We start from the raw sequence: 24,309 nt of genomic DNA on the forward strand, positions 1-24,309 counted from the left end.
TCCAATGATCATCCCAGCAACAAGTTGAGACTGGAATCACTGGAGCCCTCCAGGGTGATACATGTGAATGCAGTATTCCTGTAACTGCATCAGGGGGATTCATTGCCTCCCTGACACCAGATTGTTCAGCTCACCACAGAAAAAGAGGCTTTATGAATAGGTGGGACTTTGAATGGAAAGGAAAGGCTGATCACTGGAATCCCAGCCTTAAGCAAAATATTCCCTATAAGAACCAATTGTATGGGGAGGGTTGTGTGTGGCATAGGGGACCCTCTGCTGGAGCAGTCAAACCTCTGTCCCACCCAGCACTGATCCCAGGCTTGGCACTGTCCTTTTCCTTGTGGCTGGCTCAAATAGAATTTGATCACTATAATAAAATTGTTATTTTTATTTTTAATTCGGCTGGATACATTTTTACCAATAACAGAGGGCTGAAGACAACATTGCACAATTGGAAAGATTCTCCCCAAACAGCTTCCTGCCAAATTCTCCATCTCAATGCCTAGCTTGCAACCCAACAGCATGGACAGAGCATCCCCATGCACTGATCCTGTGGCTCAGCCTCCCCAGATCCCACCAGATCCAGTGAAGTCTTGCCTCCAAGAGAGGCACGGGGAATTTTGTGACTGGAAACGAGACAGGCAGCTCCTGCTGCAGAGCTCACCCCTTGTCCCATCAGGACCAGCCTGCTGTCAGCCCTGTGTACACATGGTCTCCAAGAGGAGCAGGATGGCTCACATATGGTACGGATTCACAGAGGATCAAGCTGATTCACCGGATGGTGGGTCAAAAGAAAAACCCCCAAATACACAGGTACGTTTTGGGCCACCTGTCCTCAGGAATACCAGCCATAAGCCACATTACAAAGCACGTAGAGGTCACTCATGTGAAATGACTCTGACAGGACACAGCAATCAGACCCAAGGAAGAAGCATCGAACTGCTGCATTTTTTGGGGGAAGTTTTCGGTGGACAAAATGCAGCCCTGCATCCTTACAGCAGACTAGAAACCCTTTTTTTCCAGAGCCTAAAGGGACTCCAGGAGTGCTGGAGAGGGATTTTGGACAAGGGATGGAGGGACAGGACACGGGGTAATGGATTAAGCTGAAAAAAGGTAGATGTAGGGTAGATATTAGCAAGGAATTGCTGGCTGTGAGGGTGGGCAGGCCCTGGCACAGGCTGCCCAGAGAAGATGTGGCTGTCCCTGGATCCCTGGCAGTGTCCAAGGCCAGGTTGGACAGGGCTTGGAGTACCCTGGGATAGTGGAAGGTGTCCCTGCCCAGGGCAGGGGGTTAGAACTGGCTGAGCTTTAAGTTCCCTTCCAACCCTAACCATTCTGTGATTCCATGATCCAAAGCTATCTCCAGCCACAGCACAGCCTGCCCACCCTTCATTCACATGAGACATAACTGAGATCCCACAGCTGGGTCTTTGGAGGAAACACCAGGCAAGCTCAATGGTTGGGAAGCATTTGCTTAACATCAGGCTCATGCCAGGAATGTCTTTGCAAATCCATGCAAGCTGCTTCAGTCTCTCTGCAGGAAAGACACAGCAGTGGGTCTGTGCTCCCTGTGCTTGCCATCAATGAATACCTTTTAATTTTTTATTTTAAAATTAAAGTAAATCAAGTAACTGGACTAGTCTGAGGAAGCAGACCCAGCCACCTCAAACAGAAAAGCTGTTGCAGAGCCAAAAGACCTATTCATGCACACATTAAAGACACAGGAACTACCAACAAATCCATAATAAACCAAGATGGGTGACAAGGGAGACCCAGACACAAACCAGCAACCCCTGGTTTCATGAGGAATGAGCAGGTGAGGAGGAAAGGGACCCTGTCAGCTAAGTCTACTCCCTCCTTTGAGCTAAACATGCCTTCCAGCAGTCTGCTCTCCATAAAATCAGATCAGGCAGAGCTAAACTGAGCATCACAGGGGTGGGAAACTGGTCTGGGTCCAACATCCTCACACTGCACCAACCCCACAGCTGGACACGATGGACACCTCGTGGGATGGGGAGCACTGGAGAGCAGGGGAAGCTGCTAGGAGAAAAACATGCTTCTCACCAGAAGGCAAGCCAAAGCAGGTCATCTCAACTCACCTTGAGGCAGGGTTGCAAATGTAATGGCAGATGAGTGTATCTCCCTCTACCATTTCCTTCCAAAGAACTGCATCCTCCCACTGCATGCCCTTCCAGGACCTGAGCTGACCTCCCACTATGATTTTTAGCATTCCTGACAGAGGTTTAGCTGATCGTGCTCAGACAGAAACATTTTTCCTCTCTCACGTGGAAGTTGTTTTTATTACCTTGGAAACCCATATGCTGACATTCAGCATAACCAGAAAGCACAGCAGGTACAGGGGGGCTACACAGCCCTCTGCCCTGCTGGACCAGCAAACCCCCTTGCTATACTCCATTAACAGCACCAGGTTGCCACCATTATCTTGTTTTCCAAAGCCAGCCTTGCTGTTGAGAAATGAAATTGACATTTAGAAAGAATTTGACTCTCAGGGCTGCAGGCAGTACTGTTAACAGAGACAACAAAATAAGAAGTTTTTTGTTAAAGGGTGAAAAAAACCCGACAAATTGTTGTTTAAGGGGCTGGTTAAGTGCCCCATAAATACAAAGAGTGGCAATGACTGGAGCCCATGAGCTGTCACACTGTGGGAAGGAAAGCAGGATGCTGTGGCATTTCTGCACCCTGGGCACCAGGCACTTTTTAATTCAACTGATGCATCCATCTACAAGTTTTCAGGACTAATCACTACCTCCCACATATCAGAGGATATTCCTCTCATGCCAGCGGGTTATTTCATATTAGCAGGGTTCCTCATATGGGCTTTTAGTGGGTTTAATAGGTGTGAGGTTCAGCTGCTCCTCAAACTCCTGGTCCTGGCTCTCTGGAGTTTTGTGGGAGACTACAAGTATAAGGCATCAGAAACTGCATGGTGGGGGAATGAATGAAGTGAGACCATCCATCCATGACAGAACCAAGGGATTTGTCATTTAATTAGAACAATGCTATTTGGAGAAAGTTGGTGGCCTTGGGGAGAAGCCTGCAGCCCTCTTGAGCTCTTTCCATGAGCGCCTGACCCCCATTTAAACTGATGCTTTGACACTGCTTTTCCTGGATGAAATTCCTGGCTTGCACAGCTCCTGTACTGACAACTTTGATGTCAGGTGAAGCCTCTAAAAGACCTTCAAAAGATTTTCAAGCAAATGCAGGATGCATTGATGTACCTAGCAGAGAGATGTCTCTTGCTGTCCCCAGGAGCCGGGGCTGGAGGCTGGCAGACGGACAACGCTCTGTTTCACAGCCGCTGATTAAACTGCCATGACAATGCTCGGCACACGGCCAGATTAATTAGCACTAGCCACATGATCTACAAGTCCCTTTTGGCTTGAAGGGAAAAAAAAGAAATCTAAGGATTTTCCAAATTCAGTTTCACACACCACAGCAGCCTGATGCTATCCCTTGAATTTTCTGTGCCTGAAGTTGTGTCTCTTTCACAGGGGTGTGTGCCATTTTTAGATGCTGTGAGCTGGATGTGTGGCAGGAGGAACTCAGAGCCTGTGTAGCTCTTGGCCTTTTGGAGAGGATGGACTAATCTTTGGCTGGTATTTAGCAGAGGCTTGCAGCACCACACACAACCTCCAGCTTGATGCTGTTGTGACCTTTCGGCTTCATTTGCGAGACCATCTGAAATTTGTTTGATTTCGATTCCTCTGCAGGGCCTTCAAGCAGGCTTTTCGTGCCATGGCAAACCACAGCACACGCAAATTAGCTGTTTCTCTGCTTAAATGGCACAGAGGGAGGGTGGCAAAGAGCAGTGAGAACTAGGCTGGTGACTACACCCCGTTTTACAGGGGACAGGATGGGGCAGAGGGCAGAGCTTTCCTGGCCAGCAGAACCAGTGGGTAGTGGATCCAGGGCCAGATTCCCCGCTCTGCATGTATCCCATGGAATGATGTCTGTACAAGGGCAGGCTGCTGTCATGTTGTTCCCTTCCCATTCCCTCTAGCTGATGCTTTGAGGATCAAAGCCACTTCTCCCCCTTTGACCAGCCAAGGCCTCCCACAGGCTTGCAGAGCATTTTCTGTTCATCCCCTCATGTCCAAGGCCAGGTTGGATGAGGTTTTGAGTAAGCTGGTTTGGTGGAAGGTGTCACTGCCCATGACACGAGCTGGAACTAGATAAGCTTTAAGTTCCCTTCCAAAACCATTCTATGATCCCACAATTTTCAGATATCACTCTCCCAGGGCTCCCATGAGGGCTCCCAAATGTGTTACCACTGCTAGTAAGGTGACCCAAACATGAACAGGGCTGAGTTTCTACCAGTAGCAGCCTAGATACCCTATTTTTGCCTTACATGCACTCTTTTTTCCCAGCAGCACACAATTTTTTGCCCTGAAAACCATGGACACACACTTCCACGAGTGGGAAGACGCATCTAGAGGGCACTGGGTCAGCCCCATGTGGGCAACACATTTACAGACTATAAGATAGCTCAGCTTTTATCCAAGTATCTCACTCCTGCTTCTTATGGAGACATTTCCTTCCCATAGGACCTATTACAGTGTCATGGCCCTAGATTTCTGGAGCCATTTAGGAAATAGTAATCTGATCTTTTGTAGAGTCACGGAATTGGTTATGTTGGAAAAGACCCCTAAGATCATTGAGTCCAACCATTTCCCCAGCACTGCCAAGCCCACCACTAAACCATGTCCCCAAGTGCCACAGCCACACATTTTTTTTGACAATTTCAGGGATGGTGACTCCCCCTCTTCCCTGAGCAGCCCTATCAGAGAAGAATTTTCTCTCTAACATCCAAATAGAATACCAGGAATATTTTATCTGGCCCTGTGCCAGCCCAGAGCTTCCTTCCTCCTTTCCCCACAGAGACACCTTCATCTGCTCCAGACTGAGGAGCCAAACAGCTGGAATGGCTCATGCTTCAGCTTCATTTTGTTCTGGCAAGGACCTTATGCTGAGAACCCTGCCTGTCCTGCTGCTCCAAGGGGGCAGGGGAAGAGAGGCTCATGGAGAGAAGGGAACAGACAACAAACCTGGCTGTGGTCACTGCAGATCTACTCATACCTATTGTCTTTGGCACTTGCAGGTCCCAGGTGAAGCCCAAAGCCCGGAGAAAAAGGGAGAGGTTTGTGTGTCTTGAAAATCCCACAGAAGGAGAAGAAAACATCCTCCAGCCAGCCTAGCTTGTGACCTAGTGCACAGATGTTCCCAGCTGTTGACCAGCTCACCAAGGAAGCATCCCAAAGCAGTTCCTGGTGCATCACATCCAATGTACCTGCTGCCTGCAGGCCCTGCGGAGCAATGCCTGCAACCTGTCACCAAGGATGAGGGGTGACCACATCCACTCTGGGCAACCATGGATTTTCAGCAGGTGACAGCCCTGAGGCCAGATGGGGACCACAGGGAGCTAAACTGCTGCCAGGAAGGGTGCCATGAGGTGATGGATGCATCAGGAGAGATCCTCAGCAGTGAGGGCCTTGGGGTGACCGACCCTGTGCATCTCAATGAAGCAGATACACCAGGATGGGGATGGTGATGGTTGGAAAAGCCCTCTAAGGTTACTGAGTCCAACCATTCCCCAGCACTGCCAAGACCACCACAGTCCCAAGTCCCCAGATGCCACGTGGTTTCTAAATCCCTCCAGGGAGCAGGACTCCACTATTGCCCTGGGCAGCTGTGCCAGGGCTGGACAAACTTTTCCAGGGAGGAATTTTCCCTGATGTCTAACCTGAGCCTCCTCTGGCCCAGCCTGAGGCCGTTCCCTCTCCTCCTGTCCCTGTTCCAGAGCCCGATCCCCCTGGCTGTCCTCTCCTGGTAGGGAGTTGTACAGGGCCACAAGGTCCCCCTGAGCCTCCTTTTCTCCAGGCTGAGCCCCTTTCCAGCTCCCTCAGCCCCTCCTGGGGCTCCAGCCCCTTCCCCAGCTCCGTTCCCTGCCCTGGACACGCTCCAGCCCCTCAATCCCTTTCTTATTATGAGGGGCCCATCTGAGTGGGATCAGGAGCATCCCAAAATTTCCCACCAGTGCAAGACAAATGAACTGCACCACACTCCTCCCTGCAGTACACAAGATCCTGCCTGGAACCTGTCCAGCTGCCAAGTGTAAAGAAAAGTACACTTTTTTTTCTCTTCCACATGTGACCTCTAAGCCCCAAGGATTTTTATTAATTACCAAATTTAATTTATTTTGCTGTCTTCGCAGTGCTAAGGCTTTGCATTGCTGGGCCTGTATTGTTTCTGTTGCAGCCTGCTGGTGTCTGCAGAAATTTCAAATTAAATATCAGGCACACATTAAGGTCAGGCAGCTCAATTCCATTAGCAGGCAGCCAGGCTCAGCCTCTCTGTAATGAATGCTGCTCTTGCCTCCTAATGATAGCAGCAGAGGAACTGGGCAGTGCCAGCTTGTGGTGATTGGCACCCCACTGACACTGGGGACCACTAAATTGATTTTAAAATCCCATTCATCTTCTGAAAATCATGGCTTAAGTCTTCCTGACCTGTGACAAATCTTCATGAGCTGCAATTTGAAAGATAGAGCCAAGAGAAAAGGGAGAAAAAATTGTACAAAAAGCCCTAAAAAAATTCCCAAGCGCATGAAATGAATTTCAGCTGGGTTGCTCTGCCTCAGCTTCGAGCCCTCTCCCCCAGGTATGCATTCTGCACTCACTCTGTGAGCAAGGTTAAAGGCTTTTTAAGCCACTGTGTGCCATAAAGAAGACTCAGAGGATCCAAGAATGATACAAGAGCCTCCCTGTTGCTGGACTCACGGCACTGGAGAAGTCACGAGCAACAGAGGTGTCCTGCCCATCACCATCCTGACACCTTCCTGACCCACTGCAGCACAGGATCATGGCCAAACACACATGCAGCTCCAGCTTGTACAGGCAAAGGAGACCTACAAAATTATCAGAAAATGTTTTTTCCTACACCCTTTAGCACAACAAACTCCAACCCAAGGGTGCAGCCAGCTCATGTCTATACCAGAGTAGTCCAGGCTGCAACTTCCTCTAGATCCACATCTCAGAGGGTGCTGAGACCCTGGCACAGGGTGCCCATACAAGCTGTGTCTGCCCCATCCCTGGAAATGTCCAAGGCCAGGCTGGATGGGCCTTGGAGCAACCTGGGAGAGTGGAAGGAGTGTGAGCAACTCCATTGTTTCAGAGATACTTTGAAAATGCTCTAGGGGTGAAGAAAAGGACATGGGGAAGGGGTAAAACAGGGCTTTGAGGCACTACCACAGCATGAGGAGTCTGGGTTTCAGGCTGTGAGTTGTCACATTGTTATTGCTGAGGCATTTGGGAGGTTTGTAATAGCTCTTATACTCTGTAGAATTTACCCTTCCTAAAGAAAAACATTTATTCCACTCAAATACAAATAACAGCTAAACAGAGGCCGATCAGTTTAACAGCACAGTTATGCCTATTAAGGCGACTGCAAAACCAACATCAAGGCATTTCATATTAATTCCCTCCCAGTGGCTCCAGATCTGATTCACTTTGACAAATCCCCACAGCCCTGTATCAGGTGGCATTGGAAAAGAGTTGCTGTTGGACTCTAAAATTTTGTCAAGTCTGTCAGGGAAAGAAAACCTATTGATCATAGCAGTCAGATGAGGAAGTTGTACAGGGAAAGCCAGCAGATGGGTTTCCCCCCAGATCAGTATTTTCAAGCAGATTTCATTAAAGGAGAAGGAGCGTGAGTCTCTCTTCCCACTGCTGTAGTGGGTGACCTTGGAAAAGTGCCTCCCCTTGGATTTTAACCAAATAATCTTAAAGCTATTGTTTAAAAAATAACATTTAGTTGTGTCTTTGACATTGGGAAAGAATTGAGGTTTTCATTTTTCATTCAAAAGTCTCAGTTTTGTCAGCTTTTTGTTTAATTTCCAAATCTGTTTCCTGAAGAAAGCAGAGACATCTGATCAAGTTTTTATGGCTAAATACAATCCTTATGACATCTCTTGTAACACATTTCCTCAAGACTGACCACAGAAAGGAGGGTATGAAACAGAAATCTGCTTTTCTCACCCACATTTACATTTACCCATGAATTTTACATGCAAAGGAGCAGAATCATTTGCATTTTTCCTGTTCCCTGAATTTTACAGCCGGTGGCCTGCGAGACAGTCACTGGTGCATTGTACAGGTGGAAAAATTAAGGTGGGAGATCCACAGCTCTTGCTCAGCCTTAGGAAAGACCAGAGATTCTGATGGGGATCTGCACAGCCGGGGGTCAGCATGTTGTGCACAAACCCACCTGAACCCACATGCGGATGCTTGGGTAACTAGGAGCACATCCAGTACTTTGGGAAGAGCTGGGCACAGATATTTGGTCTTGGACCACACCCATAGTGATTTGGGTCATAGAATCCCAAAAGGCTTTGGTTTGGAAGGGACATTTAAAGCTCATCCAGCTCCTTCCCTGCCCAGCCTGGCCTTGGGCACTTCCAGGGATCCAGAGGCAGCCACAGCTCCTCTGGAAAGCCTGCACCAGTATCGCCCCTCCTGCCTCAGCATAAAAAAAATTCTTCCTGAAAATATTCTTCCTACTCAGCTCCTTATAGGACAGCTGGGACAGATCAAAACCCATGATGAAAATAATCCTAGATTTTCCACTTATACTGTCAGTTCGCAATGTAACTGGACCTTTAGAAAGAGCAGAAAAAGATTACAAGGGGTTTTTTTTCCCAGTGCTAACTGCTGAACTCAGGAGAAGACTTATGCCTGGATGGAAATAATAGAGCACAAATAACACTAACCCATGTAATAGCCACTGGATGGGGGTTCTGGCAGATATCAAGTAAAGGAGAGTAGAAGCAGAAATTACAAAGCAGTATTTCAGACTAAACCCAGCTCCAAGGGGAAAAAAGTAACACCTGTTCAAGACACAAAACCTGTTGACACGTCAGAACTCCCAGTTATATACAAAAAGGAATTAAATTTCGTATCTGAACCTCTCAGTGATGTTAATTAAAGGCTGGTGCCTCTAGAATTTCAGATAAGCCACACAATGAATTTCTAAAATCTTTCTGGTGCTTTTGAGAGCAATGGACTACAAAGCATCTAACCCTTCTCCTCCATTCAGACAAAGCATTTTGACCAAGCAAATCAATCTGAGCCCCCAGGTAGCAGGTCTGGTCTGGTTCAAAAACTGCCCAACATTTGGCAGGTCTGCAAACATCAAACCCTGAAGAGGTGTCTGCTGGCTGTCCCCAAACCCTGAATAGCCAGGAAGCTGGTGGGCAAAATCACAGTTTCTGACCTTTTTGTACGTTCAGGATGGGAGCAAACAGCTTCAGGTTGTGGCAGCAGAGGTTTAAATTGGATATTAAGAAAATATCTCTTCATTGAAAGAAATTTTTAGGTCAGACTTTAGAATGGGATGCCAAGGGCAGTGATGGAGTCCCCACTCCTGCAGGGGTTTGAAAGCCATGTGGGTATGGCACCTGGGGACATGGGTCAGTGGTGGCCTTAGCGGTGCTGGGGGCATGGTTGGACTCCATGATCCTGGAGGATTTTTCCCAACTTTAAGGATTCTACTATTCTATGATTTTGCAGTGGGATCACCCCTACCTTCTACAGCAACAACAAAAGCTGTCTGGATGGCAAACTTCCTCTGGGACCCCTGCATGCCCCATTTTCTCAAAGACAAGGGGTGGCTCATTCAGAAAGGTGCCCAGCCCTGCAGAGCAGCTCAGCAGGCTGGACAAAGATCTCCTTTCCTCTCAATATTGCAGGAACCAGCCAACAACCTCCTCCACCCCCAGCCTGGAGGTGAAGACCCACTGTTCTCCTGACCATCACCAAACTGTCTCATCAAGCAGTCCAGACCAGTGTGGGATTTTTATCTGTTGCTGTTTTTTCTTTGACCTTCTGGTCCATCACCTGCTGCCCTAAGAACTTTCTGAGTCTCTCTCTGTTATCCTCCCTCTCACCCTATCACCCAGCACTTCCACAACAGAGATCAACTAAAATCTCTCCCACAGATGAAAACTTCCCAGGAATTTTAAGCCCTGCTCTTTGCAGGGAGATACCTTTCTCCCCCAGATAGGTGCTGTGCCCTAACAGACAGAAAAAGCAACTCCTACAGCTGATGGGCTGCACCCCACCCAACCCCAAACTCAGATGTGGGGAGCAGATCACTCACCATGGGAGTTGATAGCAACAAATCACTTTTCACTGGCTTTTTGGTGCCTGAACCTTGACAAAGACTACACATTCCACAATGCTCTTGTGCTCTGGGTTTTCATCTCTCTTTCTTTTCTTCCTTTCTTTCCTTTCTTTCTTTTCTTTCTTTTCCTTTTAATCTTGAAGTCTCATTATATTTGTTTGCTTTCACAAAGCTCCAGCTCCCTGGTGTGATGCAAAGTGTGCATATCATGGCACCACTAGAAAAAGGCTTGTTCTCTTTTGGGGGTGAAAAACCCCAATAGCAAGCAGGATCTGGGACTATTCATGGACTGGAGAGGAGCACTTTGGCTCAGGGGGCAGGGTGCCCACCCTGCATACCCACCTGCTCCATTAAACTTACCTCCAACAGGCTGCATTCAAAGAGGACTCACCAGGGCCTCTGCAGTGGTGGCAGCTCCAGTCAGGGGTTGTTGTTGGGTGCCCTGGTGCATCTATCCTGCCCTGCACCACCCTGCTGCCAGGCCCTGGCACCCCTCTGATCCTTTGACCCTTGTGCTGGCCTGGATGTCACCTCCCCCTGCAGGGAATTCTGCCAGCCAGTCGGGTTTCTGCAGAGCATGTCCATCCCTGTTTCCCATTTAAATTGCAGGGCATTGGAAAGGGGCCCCTGCTGCTGCCCCACTACCATCATGGGGCCAGAAAGCTGTGACCAGTTGTGCCATTGCAGCAAAAAGAGGAGGTGGGGGAGAGGAGAGGCACCAGTGCTCCCTGTTCTGTGAAAGAGCAGCAGCCCTTTAGCAGAGATACTTTCTGCAGAGCATCTATCAAAACCACCACCCCCACCAAAAGCAGTGTTTTCTGGAAGTGAAACTGGAAGAGGGATGTGCACCAAGAGCCCACTTGGCACCACACCATGATGTTCCTTTCTCCTGGCCAAATAATGAACGCGGCTGCTCTTTAAAGCTATTTATGAGAGACATCTGCCCATCTCCATTCCCATCTCAGTTCCCAACACCACTTATTACACCATCCATCACAGACATCCCCCAGGGCAGCGGCCAGAGGACAGGGCTTGTTCTTCAGCCTCCTCCTCCCTTCAGCCCACATGGAGCTCCCAGGGAGCTCTGGACACACAGAGAGCAGTACCTTACCCTCCCCTACACCAAAACACACCAGGCCAGTGCTAAAGCATCTCAAGTGTTTTCAGCAGGTTTGGGTCCCAGAGCCAGCACCAGCCACGAGGGTGATGTTGGTGCTTGGAGGAGGAATGTGAGGAAAGAGCAGCTCCAAAAAACCCCTTGCATCCACAAGGGAAAGCACAGCAAGTATTCTAAGATGTAGTGGCAAATGAGATAGGTAAAGGTGGAGAATTCTAGTGAAGGTGATACCAAGAGTGGTGCTGGCTAGGAGGAGGGCTAGTTTGGTTATCACAGAAAGGCTCTTCCCCCAGAGGGTGCTGGGCACTGCCCAGGCTCCCCGGGGAATTGGCATGGCCCCGAGGCTGCAGAGCTCCAGAAACGTTTGGACAACGCTACCAAAGATGCTCAGGATGGGATTGTTGGGGTGTCTGTGCAGAGCCAGGGTGTGGATTTATTGATCCCATTTGATTTATGGGTCCCTTCCAGCTCAGATGACTCCTTGATGTTAAGACTATTCATCCATCACTCAACCAGGCTCAGAAGACATTTGCTGAAGAGAAGCAGAAGCTGAGTCTCTTCAGAGAGACAGAGGATGAGCCTGAGATTTACAGTGCCCAGGGGGAAAAGACCCTCCTCATGGCTCAGTTTCTAATAGGAAAAGTTCCAGTGAGAGATGCTGGGCTGTGGACAAGGAATCCCAGGATAAGGACAGGGGTACCACAAGGTCTGCATGATGCTTGAGTGTGCTTGTTTGGGCTGGGGTAGTGTTGATTTCCTACACAGTAGCTGGTACAGGGCTGTGTTTGGGGTTTGTGCTGAACACAGGGTTAATATCACAGAGATGTTTTTGTTATTGCTGAGCAGGGCTTGCACAGAGCCAAGGCCTTTGCTGCATTTTGTGTGGTCACAGTGGCAAAGATAATATAAAGTGAGGGGAAGAAGAAGGAAGGAAGGGATGTTTGGGCTAATGGTGTTTGTATTCCCAAGCCACTGTTATGTGGGAGGAGGCCCTGCTCTCTGGAGATGGCTGAACACCTGCCTGACCATGGGAAGCACTGAATTAATTCCTTGGTTTTGCTTTCCTCATATGCATGTTTTTTGCTGTGCCTATAAAACTGCCTTTATTTTGATCCTCTCAAAAGTTTTCCAACTTTTACCATTCTGATTCTCTCCCTGATCTCACTGGTGGGGGACTGAGTGAGGGACTGTAAGGAGCTGAATGGGGTTAAACCACAATGAACCACTGCAACATACCCCAAAAACTGCTGTGAGCTTCCTAGATATTGAGCTTTGGTCCTTGATTTTGCTAAATGGACTAAAAATCACTTGTTGCAAGAAGAACAGAGAGAACAACAAGCAAACATACCTGGCTTCCCTAACAGCATCCCAAACCCTCTCAGGAGAAACTGCTTTCTATCCAAGGGAACATGCCATCATTCCCCCTGACACACATCCTATTTTTCTAATCCTGTAACTACCTCCTGGCAATATTTTGCTTTCCCAGGACACCCCTGCACCATCCAGAAGGAGCACCTGGACAGCACCACAGCTATCTGGACCTAGCAGTGCAGGACTCTCCCTGCAGATGACCCAGGGCAAGATGACACATCCTGACCTCTAAGGTGCCTCTGTGGTCTCCTGTGGCAAAACACACAGGATATCCACTGGCAAGTTTGTAATCACATGTGTCAGACAGTTTTTCCTTCCCAGAGCAAACAAAGCCATGGAGAAAGTGCTGTTTGCATCTGCAGGCTGGAGGAGAATCACAGAATATCCTGAGTGGGATGGGAACTCACAGGGATATGGTGTCCATGCCCCTGCACAGACACCCTAGCAATCCCACCCTGGGCATCCCTGGCAGCACTGTCCAAACCTTCGTGGAATTCTGGCAGCCTCAGGGCTGTGACCATTTCCTGGGGAGTCTGGGCAGTGTCCAGCACCCTCTGGGTGAAGAACCTTTCCCTGATATCCAGCCTAAACCTCCCCTGACACAACTCCAGCCATTCCCTGTGTCCTGTCACTGTCACCAAAGAATAAATACCAGTACCTGTCCCTCTGCTTCACTTTACAAGGATGTTGAAGACCACAATAAGTCTCCCCTCAGTCTCCTCTTCTCCAGCTGAGCAGACCCAGTGCCCTCAGCTGCTCCTCAGACAGCTTCACCTCAAGGCCCATCACCATCCCCATGGCTTTGTTTGGATACTCCCTAATAGTTTAATGTCTTTTCTTATGCTGTGACACCCAAAAGTCCCCTCAGCACTCAAAGTGAGGCTGTTCCAGCCCAGAGCAGAGCAGCAGTGACTGAACTGGGTGAGACCAGTGAGGAGCAGAGCAGTGGTGGCAAACCCTGGTCAGGATTTCCACTCTCATTGTCATTTTAGAAATGACCTCTGGCCCTTCCTGAGCCTGGAAACAAATCCTTGATGCCAATGAAGGTGGGGAAGAGGAGGGAAGGGCAGAGGCTGACATGACCTTCCTCATTTTGTGACCTCCCACACCTTTCCAAGACTCATCTCAGGCATTATTAAACCATTTTCTGTTGATTAAATAAATTTGAAGGTTTCACAGTACAAGAACACAAAGGCAGTCAATTCCTGACCATTACAGGCTTCCCAAAACACCTAACCCACCTCTAAGATATTTTAAAAATTATGTCAAAGTCAAACATTTGTGTATGAAAAACCCAACTTAAAAATCATGATTAATTGGTTATATTCCATCCATCCAGTTGATGTGGTTTCATATTTTGTCATAAGATAGCATTTCACTTCTGGGGTTGTGGCCTATTTCATCTCCCTTCAAATGAGCCATTTAAAAGCCTCTCCCCACCCTCTCATTTTGTTGAAAAACTCAAGGACAATATAAACCCAGGAAAATAAATTTTCAGCCAGTGAACTGGAAAATAATCATCATTATCAAAACCAGATATTCTTGTTTTCTAGTCCCTGGCAAATCAGTTCAATAGAACTGCCACCAGCTGAGATGCTGGCCTACCACCCACTGCTCAACCATGCACTCCCCTGCTATGGGTACAGGACATTCCTTGCCTTGGGGCCCAATATCCATGCCATATTCTAATTTTCAGCTCACAATTTGAAGGAAAAACCTTGGAGGCAAGATTGTGGCCACCACTGGTCAATATACTTCAGGAGGGAGTCAGGCAGAGCTGAGCAGCAGATTAAGGATAGAGATGGGTTTTGCTGCTGCTTTGGTAAACTTGGGAAAAGTACAGAATCAGCAAATCATTTAGACTGAAAATACCTCTAAGATTATGTCCAAACACTCCCCAGCACTGTCCAGGCCACTACTGCCCCGTGACTCCAGCTGCCACATCCACATGGCTTTTAAAACACTCTGAGGATGGAGACTCAGCACTGCCCTGGGCAGCCTGTTCCTAAGCTTAATGACCCTTCCCATTAATTCCCAAATATCCAATCTAAACCTCCCCTGGCATAGCTGGAGGCTGTTCCCTCTCCTCCTGTCCCTGTTCCCTGGGAGCAGAGCCCGACTCCCCCAGCTGTCCCCTCCTGGCAGGGGGATGTGCAGAGCCACAAGGTCCCCCCTGAGCCTCCTTTTCTCCAGGCTGAGCCCCTTTCCAGCTCCCTCAGCCCCTCCTGGGGCTCCAGCCCCTTCCCCAGCTCCGTTCCCTGCCCTGGACACGCTCCAGCCCCTCCGTGTCTCCCTTGGCCTGACGCCCAGAGCTGTCCCCAGCACTGGAGGTGCCCCAGCAGTGCCAGCACAGGGACGGGCACTGCCCTGGGGCTGTGTCACACCCTGGTTAGCTCCCAGAGACCATATGCTACAAATATGAATCCCTACTTCCCAGGAAGTAGCCAGACATAACCTAGTGATGGGAAATAGAGTGTAACATTTCTGTTTTCCTTTGCTTTTACTTGACTTTATCTTAACAACTTCTTTTCCATTTCATTTTCTCCCCCTCTGCCCTCCTGAGGAGGGGAGTGATGGATCAGCTGCTGTCCAGGTAGGGTCACCCACTGCAGTCTGCACAGGAGTTTCTCACTCAGACCAAGGAGGGCTGAGCAAAACCAGTTCCACAAATGTTTTTGGTGCACAGTGGATAACATTTTCTCCATTCAGGCTTGTGGAGATCTGCCTGTAGCCTTTTGATCTCGAAGGAGGACTTGCACAGAGGAGCAGGAGAGCGTTTGGGGCTGCCAAGGGGCTTTGCAGGTGGCCAGCAGGGAAGAGGACCTTTTGTATAAGGTTGCATGCAACCAGGCATTCATCATAAAAAAAGCAACAACTTTGTAACAACCCCAAGCCACCAATGTCACACTATCTCTGTGCAGGAAGCCTCCTCATTCCTTATCTCAGCCCCAGAAGATTTGTGGGATATCACAAATAACCTGAATGGACCAGTGCCTGGAGCTGTTACATCTCATCTGTTTTCAGTCCAACCCTGCTCTTTTCTGGACATTTTGGGCAAATATTGTGAGGGCTCTTTCCTTGCACTTTCATGCCTTAGACACCCAACTCCAAACCCTCCCAAAACACCCTCACCTACCATCAGGGGAGCTCAGTGACCAAAGGTGCTCAGTTTTGGCAAAGCAAAACTTAATCCACTCCCTGTCCCTTCCAGCTCCTAGCATGCAAGGGAATCTCATAATTTCAATTAGGAAAACCCTGCCAAGGAGGAGGAGAGCTGTCAGGGTCCCCCCGTGCTAACACAAAACCAGCAAACAAGATGTTTATAGCCCAGTGATTCATAATACTGCAGTTTGCAGGAAATGTAGCACCATTCATGGTTAAGAAATTCTCTTGTTTTCTGCTAAATATATAAAATAATCACTCATTCCCTGAGCAGCAGATGCAAATTACACCTAGTATTAGCCTCGTATGCCAACTGCTATAATTCTGGTGCAGCATGAAGCCATTTCCCAAGGCTTTAGAAGTCCCTTAATCTGCTTTCTGACGTCAAATGACAAATTTCTTGCCTGGGATCATTAACAGGATGACTAATGAAAGCTGATAAGTGAATTTATAAATGAAATTAAAGATATTAATATTAAAGGCCAGGCTACAAGCCTATGGATTTAGCAAACCACAACAAGAAGTGTAGTAATCTGCATGAGATTTACAGCTCCTATCCTGACAGGCAAACAAGTGGTATTTTCTGCCTGGAGGTTGTGGAAGCTGCCAGGCTTGATGGACACTTCTCCTGAAGCATCACCACCCCCATTACCTTCAGACGCTGACTGAGATTTAAAAAGCTCCTGCTCAAGTTTAACTGCAAATGCCAAACCAGGGATTAGTGCACCCCAATAGTCTTTGCAAAGATAACTGCACCACCAAACCCTCTTGTAAATAAAATACCTTTACTCTGTGGCTCGTTTGCAGCCAACATTTTTTTTCCCTCTCTTCTAAGATAAAACCACACCTCAGACTAGATTCTCATCTTATTCACCCCACTATAAATGCCAAGCAACTCCTTTAAAAGCTGAGGACTTGTTTTTGGGTTTGTTTTTTTTTTGGGGGGGGCAGGGGTTATGCACATACAAACAAATTCAGACCTTGCCAGATGGGAATCAAACCCCACGTCCAGACAGCTTCACCATTGAACCCACAGCTCCTTTCAGACTCCAGCTGCTCCTCACTGAGGTTTGGGGCTCTCAGGAGAGACTAATTAAGTACCAGCTCCCACCAGCTGGTGATGGTCATCCCTGAATTGACCAGACAAATGTCCTGCATTGTCCCACAGCACACAGGCAAACACAGGCACCTCCTCTGATATTATAAAACAAAACAAAACAAAACAAAACAAAAAAAAAAAAAAAAAAAAAAAAAAAGAAGAAGAGAGAAGAAAGCTTCTTTCTGTAGATGCCCCGTTTTCAGCAGAGACAGCATCGAAACCAGCTAGCTAGCTGGGCAAGTGGTCATGAGTGGTGACTCCTCATGCACCCACAGCCTCCAAAAATTCCAAGATCCTGTGGGAAGTATCAGTGCCTCCATCTAGCAGCGAGATTGAAAGAAGAGTCAGATGCCACCAGGAGCATGAGGAATCTCAGAGACACACAGGAAGCACAGCTGGGGAGGGCACATTTGCTACAGGGATGTTTCCCAATCCATTCCTTCACTGGAGGAACCCAGGGTGGGGAGCAGCTGCAGCAAGACAGATGTCCCAGAGATGGTTTTCCTGAATGCCTTTTAGAGACCCCTTCCAGTCTGGAAAAAAGGACAAGAAAATGTTTCCACAGCCATTCTTATCTCCAGAGCTGGACATACAGTTCAGTAGGCTGTCCAGTTACATCAGTCCTGCTCAAAGAAGTCCCAGAAGATGCCCATGCCTGGTGCTCTTCTTGTTTAGGGACACACCTGCTCTTTGGACCATTTGGAAAAGGACATGGAGGGGTGGCGCATGATAACAGCTCCACAGCACCACTCAAGCCTTCCAGAGGGTGGAAAAAAGAGGAAAACCAGCACCAGCCAATGGCTCTGACTGAGTTCAGGGTCACCCATACCTTGGGGTGTCACCTCCACACAGGGCAGCCACTGGGAGCAGCTGGGACCACAGGGATGCGGTGAGAGACACATAGACACCTGGATCCTTCCCTCAAGTACCAAAATCCTCACCTAAACATTTCCCTACAGGTTTGCCCCCACTTCACAGGCTCCCAGCCCACAGGGCTGCCCCTCACTCTCTCCCCACAACCTGCACCTTTGCTGCTTCCAGCACTTCTTTGCTGCTGACCCCACTGGGTGTAGTCCCTCAAGTCAATGAAGGAGTTATGTTCATTAAAGAGCCACAAGCCACACACACACAACTTTCCTGCAGGCACATTTTGTAGCCTTTAAAGAGTGGGAGAGAAAACAACAGAGGTTAAGGACACTTACCAAGAGGGATCCACGACAGCATGGGCCAACCAGCCCAATCCAGCTGGGGCTGGGAAATGCAAAGGACCATCAGGCAGGAAAATGTGTGAGAAAAGGTCCTGGGAGACTGCAAAACTGAGCAGAGGAGGAGCAGAAAGGGTTAAGAAAAGGTGGAGAGGAGACATGGAGTAGGGTTTGCTTTCCCTCCATCCTGGCTGCTGCTGAGCTCTCTTCAGTACAGGAGCCCAGTCCTTGCCACCACCAGGACCTGTTGCAAGAGGCTAAGGAGTAATTGCCTTTTTTTTTTTTCTTTTTTTTTTTTTTCTTTTTTTTTATTTTTTGGGGGGAGAATTTAACCTTTCTCAAAAGACAGTTTTCTCACTAAGAAGGTTTAGGAATAAGACAAGACCACACAAGGATTTAACTTGTGGATCTCCCATGGGATCCTGTGCAGAGTTGCTTGGGAAACCACTTTGCCAAACCCAACTGCAGACCAACCCACTCCATCTACCCAAAATCAACCAAAAAAAGAGAGAAAATTACCATTTTCCCCACTGGGTGTTTTCCTACCCCCTCACTGTCTCCCTGCAGGTCCCTGCCCTGCCCCCACTGCAGGTCTACTTTCCCCTTTTTTTTCCCAAACCCCCACATCAGCTGAAATACCTGCTGAGTGCCAACTTTTGAGTTTTGAGGACCAAGTTTACCATAAGCAGCACCTTGAAGCTCTGCATTGTGTGAAACCCCTTAAGAGATAGCTCATGCTATCACCCAGCTCCAGGAGCTGCAGGGTTATGCAGGAACACCCAAATTCCATGAGATGCCTGAGAGTCACAGCATTTGGCAATGCCATCACACCTCTTCCAATTGCCAAACCAACTCTCTTCCTAGGGGTTACAAATATTGAAGACACTTAAATGTTGGAGACGACCTTTTGGAAATCTCCTTGGATTTCTTAGTCATTAATTTAAAGCCTCCCAAAACAAGCACTCCCAGGTTAAGGGTGGGAAAGGCTTTTCTCTGCTGACCTGCTCGAGTGCCTGTCCCCTTCTGAACACCTCTGGAGATAAGAATCTTCCAGCTTAGACATGAGGCACCCCAGTGCACGGTTTGGGGTTAAACCAGCATGTAAAGAGGTGGGAGGGGATGCCCATGTCCTTGCTACCCCCAAAAGAGCTGTATTCCCCTGTCCTTCCACCTCTACACCCACAGAGGTTGCCACCATGGTCCCTCTGGTCAGGGGAGATGCATGAGCCAATCTTGGATGTCCCATGTGCTCCCTAAGGCATCTGGGGGATGTTTCTCGGACAGCTTTTGGGGCAGTGCCTGCTCCAGCCATGCTCCATCCTCCCCTTTCAGCTAACAAGGAGCTGCTCAGGGTTTGAAGGAACAACAAAAATGAAACTCAAGACTTACTCTAGGAAAGCCCTTCCAGAAAGGTCACGGAGGAGGACTCAGGGCAGCTCTGCGAGGACACCCACGCTCCGCCCAGGGCACCCCGAGCAAAGCTGGGCTGTGTCCCCACAGTGTCCTCAACACTCCGTGCCCCTCCCTCCACCAGAGCAGCTCTGGGATTTTGTGGCAGACACACCCCCTCGACCACCCCCAAGCTTCACAGCTTCTGCTGCTGCCTCCCTCGCGCACCAACTCACCAGTTTTTAAATAACACACTTCCATGGGGCCAGATCCACACTCAGCATGGTAAATCCAGATCAGCTCTCTTTAGGCTTTGCTGATAATTCCCAGCATGAGCAAAACGTAACCACTACTTGTTTCTCCTTCTCTTAAAATAATGGAAGCTGCGCCAAACCCCGTGTGAGAGACCCATCAGCCCAGCTCCCCTTTGACATCATTAAACGAACACGGATGGGTGTGAGACCTTTACACAGCCCTTATATAGACGAACCTCAGAGCCCATTTTGTCCGTGTTTGGGATCATCCTTCTCCCTGTTACTGAAAGGAGTTATTTAAGGGAGCCCAGGGATACAAGTTGGTGCTGGAGAGAGGTCTAGGCTTTACAGAAATCACTGCATGTGCCTCCACACCCACAGCAGCACCACCACCATGTGACCCACCCTGGATTTCCTCAGCCCATGATGCTAAAACAAAAAACATAAAGAAAACAAACAAACAAACAAAAACAACAACAACAACAAAAAACAGCCCCAAAAAATCATTTTCTTTGTACTGGGTGTTTTTTTCAGGACTCAAACATGGCTTTTCCAGAGTGTCAAAGGAATTAAGTCATTAAAATGTGGATGAGTTTGATGGATTTCAGTTATGAAAGACTGGTAGTTACTGACTAATAAGGCTGGGAGGTGGAGGAGGGGGGGATGCTTCCTCTTGTAAGGATGTGTTTCTAACAAGACAGGTCAAAAATATGATGTGGATGATAAATTGCTTTAATACTTGCCATTAACCCAGCAGTTTTATGCATTATTAGATTACCAAGGCATCCTCGGAGTGGATTGGCCACGCAGCCCTGCTCTGTAGCAGGGCTAATTTGCAGAGTGAGACCTGAGGGGGGGTATTACGCTCACTGCAGTGAATCCCCACTCCCAACAAAGGGGCAGCTGTGGGCAGGTGTCCACGAAGGGAATGGGTTTATCCGTGTTGGGGTTGGGGTGGGGGAGAGGAGAGGGGGATTTTTTTTTTCTTCTCCCCACACCATAACCCAAATCTCATTGTCTCACATGGCATGGAGTTGGTAGGGGGAAGAGGGGTTGAATTTAAAAATAAAAAGGAAACAAAACAAAACAAAACAAAAAAAAAAAGGGGGGGGAGGGGAGGGAGAGGGTGGAGGGTGGGAGAGGAGGGAGAAAATAATAAAAAAAAATCACATTGGAAAATGATCAGCCCCAACAGGCATGCATGTCTCCCTTCATGCAAGCGAGAAGCACAGCCTCCCTCCTCGGGACGTGTATGGGGACGTGTCAGGCACGGAGGAGCTCAGCGCTGGCCCGGGGCAAGGATGGAGCGAGAACAAAGGGCCACGGCATACACTACATCCAGGGGGGAGCAGAGGGGCACCCCACCGGTGCTCATACAGAGGGGGACAGGATGGCCAAACAGTCACCGAGGTACACGGAAAAGGAAATATGGAGAAGGAAATCATAAATAAATGTTTATAGAGAAAACCAACCAAACTCAGGATAGAGGTAGGAGAGAGGTGGAAAGGCACAGCCTTGCGAAATGATGCATCTCTGGGAGGGATGCTGGGGTAAAGGCAGGGCGGGCTGCAGGAGCCAAAGGCTTTTGTTTTGCTTGCCAGCAGCTCCTCGTGAAATTTTAGCGGGTGGGAACCCAAGACCTGCTGAATTTGTCTTCCTCTCATTAAAGACCAATCCTGCGTCTCCCCCTCGCTCCTGTGGAAATGTAATTAAAGAAAAGATGCTCCCCCCGCCTCCCCTCCCAGCCACATCTCCTGGCTTTGGGAGCCCTGACTTCCTTCAGTTCCTCGTGGCATCCAAGCCAAAATGGGGAGGTTTTACAGGACCATTTTGCAGACCTAGGAGAGGAGGTCTGCTGCAGGCACAAGGAGAGGTGACCACTACTATTGTCATTGCTTTGCAGCCGCAGCAAACTGCTTGCTGACGACAATTCATCCATTCCTCCAGGCTTCCAATATTTTAAGGCTCCCCATGACTTCTTCTCCCAACCCCATAGAGTTTGCCTTTATTTTTATTTTACCAAATCGAGTTTTTATTCAGAAGATGGTGGGCCTGGAGGCTTTGAGCAGGAAAAATGTAGTTACAACATTAGCAGCTGGGATGTTTTTACGAGCCCTGCCTTGCAGGGGTCTAGTGGAGATATTTATAGCATGCCAGTCGCCCTGGGACACAGGCAGGGCAACTTCTCGCCTGGCAGATGGTGGGCAGGGCACTCGCAGAGATGTATATGTTTAAAATATACAGCTTAAAGAGTAGAGGGGGGATTTTTTTTTTTTTAAGTACAAGTTGGTTTATCTCTTGTTAAGCAGGAGTTTAGGAAAATAAACAGTTCTTCCCCCCCCATCCATACAGAGGGATCAGTCTGGTAAAGGAAAGTGTAATGTTGTAACTAGAATGAATAAGCAGCAGACCCTTCATCAGATTTTTTTTTTTTTTGATTCATAATGAGGGATTGGATTTGTACACTTTTTTCTTTTTTGGCTGTTCTGCAGTAAAACCAGAATTCTGCATCGGCACAACAGCAATACGGACTGTGCGCTGGGAAGTATGTACACACAGACTAATGCTGAGGGTAGATATGGGATAGAAAGTGGCGGGGGGGGAAATGTATTTAAAAGCCCCCCCATATCTGTTCTACGAGGGAGAAAAAATCCACTCACTCAAACTTCATGATGAGGGGAAAGCAAGGAAAAAAATCTAAACAGCAGGATAGGACAATAAATGGGAAAACAGCAATAGAAAAAGCACACTAGGTTAATATAGGAAAACTAGATTCTTTATTGAGAGATCGTATATTAGTATTAGTGGAATCGTGTGTAACAATGCCATCATGCACACAATACAAAAAGGCAAGGCCCACCATGCTATGGAAGGGCAACAGAACAAAAGCAGCGTACACTGAGCAGATGTATAGGCTACAGCACATTACATTTCAGCAGGGTATGTCTCTACAGAGAGATTTACATCAGAAACTAGGTAATGTAAAAAAATACAGACCATGCTTTAGTTTTAGTACAAGAAAAAAGGTGGAGATACACAACCAAAGGATATTCGGTACAGAAAAAATTACCCACAAAATAAGAACAGGAAGTAATTTAGCACAGCAGAAAAAAATGTTATCCCTGTTTAATGGAAAACCATTTTGCCAGTCGTCTCTTTCGGCAGCCCTGGTTTGGGTTTTTTTTCGGTTTTTTGGGTTTGGGTTTTTTTTGGTTTTGTTTTTTGTTTGTTTGTGTTTTTTTGTGGGGGTAGGATGCTGGGCGGGTTGGGGTGCGCCGGCGGGACGGGACACTTGTGGCTGCGGGGAGGAGGGGGCTGGGGGCGATGCCCGCGGGGACAGCGGTGTCACCGCGGGGACAGGGATGCTGCACTCCCGCCAGCGGCACCTCAGCCGCTGCCTGACCACGCACATCCCCTTCCCCGATCCCATGTTCGCAACCGCGGCCAATCGCTGCGCTTCCCCCCACAGATTTAATGGTTTTCGGAAGGTTTTCAGCAGGGAGGTGGGACCCCAGCGTGGTCCCCTCCAGCCTCAGCCGCCCCGCGATTGAGGGCTTGGCCGCAATTTGGGGGCGCCTGCCCCCACCCCACCCCAAAGAGACTCTGCGACGACGATCACAGCAAAACGAATCCACTTAACAGGAATTTACAGTGCAAATGTAACTCAGCTACTACACAGGATGAAGGTACAAAAATGGCTGTTATCAGCTACAGCTACGCTGGGATGGCCTGGTGGCTACGGTGAGGGGTGGGGGTGGGGGAGAGGGTAAATAAAAAAACAAAATGAAATCCGTAAAAGAACGGGAGTGGTGGGGGGGGGAGGAAGGGGAAACAGATCTACCGCAGCGGAGACGGGAGGTGCGGGCGGGCGGGGGGCTCCCAAAACGCGGTGTGCGCATCCCCAGGAAGGGGATGCCGCCCGGCGGGGAGAGGCGGGCTGAGGGGACGCTGAGGGGCAGACCCCCCGCCTGCTGCCGGGGACCCGGGACGCGCCGCCCCCCCTCGCCGCCGCTAGCGGCCCCGGGACGCGAACCCGCGTTGCCGGGAGCGGTACCTCTGTTGCGCACGGAGCCGAAGACGGGCAGCACCAGGTATCCGACGTGCACCAGGACCATGCTGCGGCCTTTGTGCCCCCCGGACGCGCCGGCGACTGGCGGCGGCCGCGCTCGGCCGGCACACAAAGGGGCGCGCGGCCAATGGCAGCGCGGGGGCCGCCGCCGGGACACGCCCCCCGCCCGCCGGCGGCCAATGGGCGCCGAGGGCGGGGCGGCGCGCGCTCGAGGGAGGCGCGCACGCGCGCTGTGGCGGGGTCGCGTGCGCGCGCATCCGCCGACTGGTCCGTCGGTCCGTCCGTCCTTCCACCTGTGTGTCTGTCTGTCCTTCCGGCCGGCCGGCCGTCCTTCCACTTGCGTGTCTGCCTGTCCTTCCTTCCGTCCGTCCGTCCGTCCGTCCACCCATCCACCCACCCATCCATCCATCCATCCATCCATCCTTCCAGCCATCCAGCCATCCATC

The 24,309-nt window shown here is 49.2% G+C and overlaps 1 protein-coding gene across 4 annotated transcripts in view; it reads right to left on the minus strand.

Moving 5' to 3' along the window:
- ARK2C (arkadia (RNF111) C-terminal like ring finger ubiquitin ligase 2C) overlaps positions 1 to 23,995 on the minus strand; it is a 60,256-nt gene extending 36,261 nt beyond the window's left edge. For 2 of the 4 annotated variants that reach the window (XM_085566645.1, XM_085566644.1), the window contains exons 1-2: positions 23,849 to 23,991; positions 18,149 to 18,262 (exon numbers count right to left, since the gene is read on the minus strand). In XM_085566645.1, coding sequence (XP_085422771.1) covers positions 18,149 to 18,262; positions 23,849 to 23,909 — 175 coding nt within the window. In that variant the 5' untranslated portion in view covers positions 23,910 to 23,991. Of the gene's footprint in view, positions 1 to 18,148; positions 18,263 to 23,848 lie in introns of all 4 variants that reach the window. The other 2 variants (XM_021538904.3, XM_085566646.1) reach the window with 1 other exon arrangement.
- Between the last annotated feature and the right edge of the window lie 314 nt (positions 23,996 to 24,309).

The sequence above is a fragment of the Lonchura striata genome, chromosome Z, assembly GCF_050655825.1.
Source record: "Lonchura striata isolate lonStrDom1 chromosome Z, ASM5065582v1, whole genome shotgun sequence".
Lineage (NCBI taxonomy): Eukaryota > Metazoa > Chordata > Aves > Passeriformes > Estrildidae > Lonchura > Lonchura striata.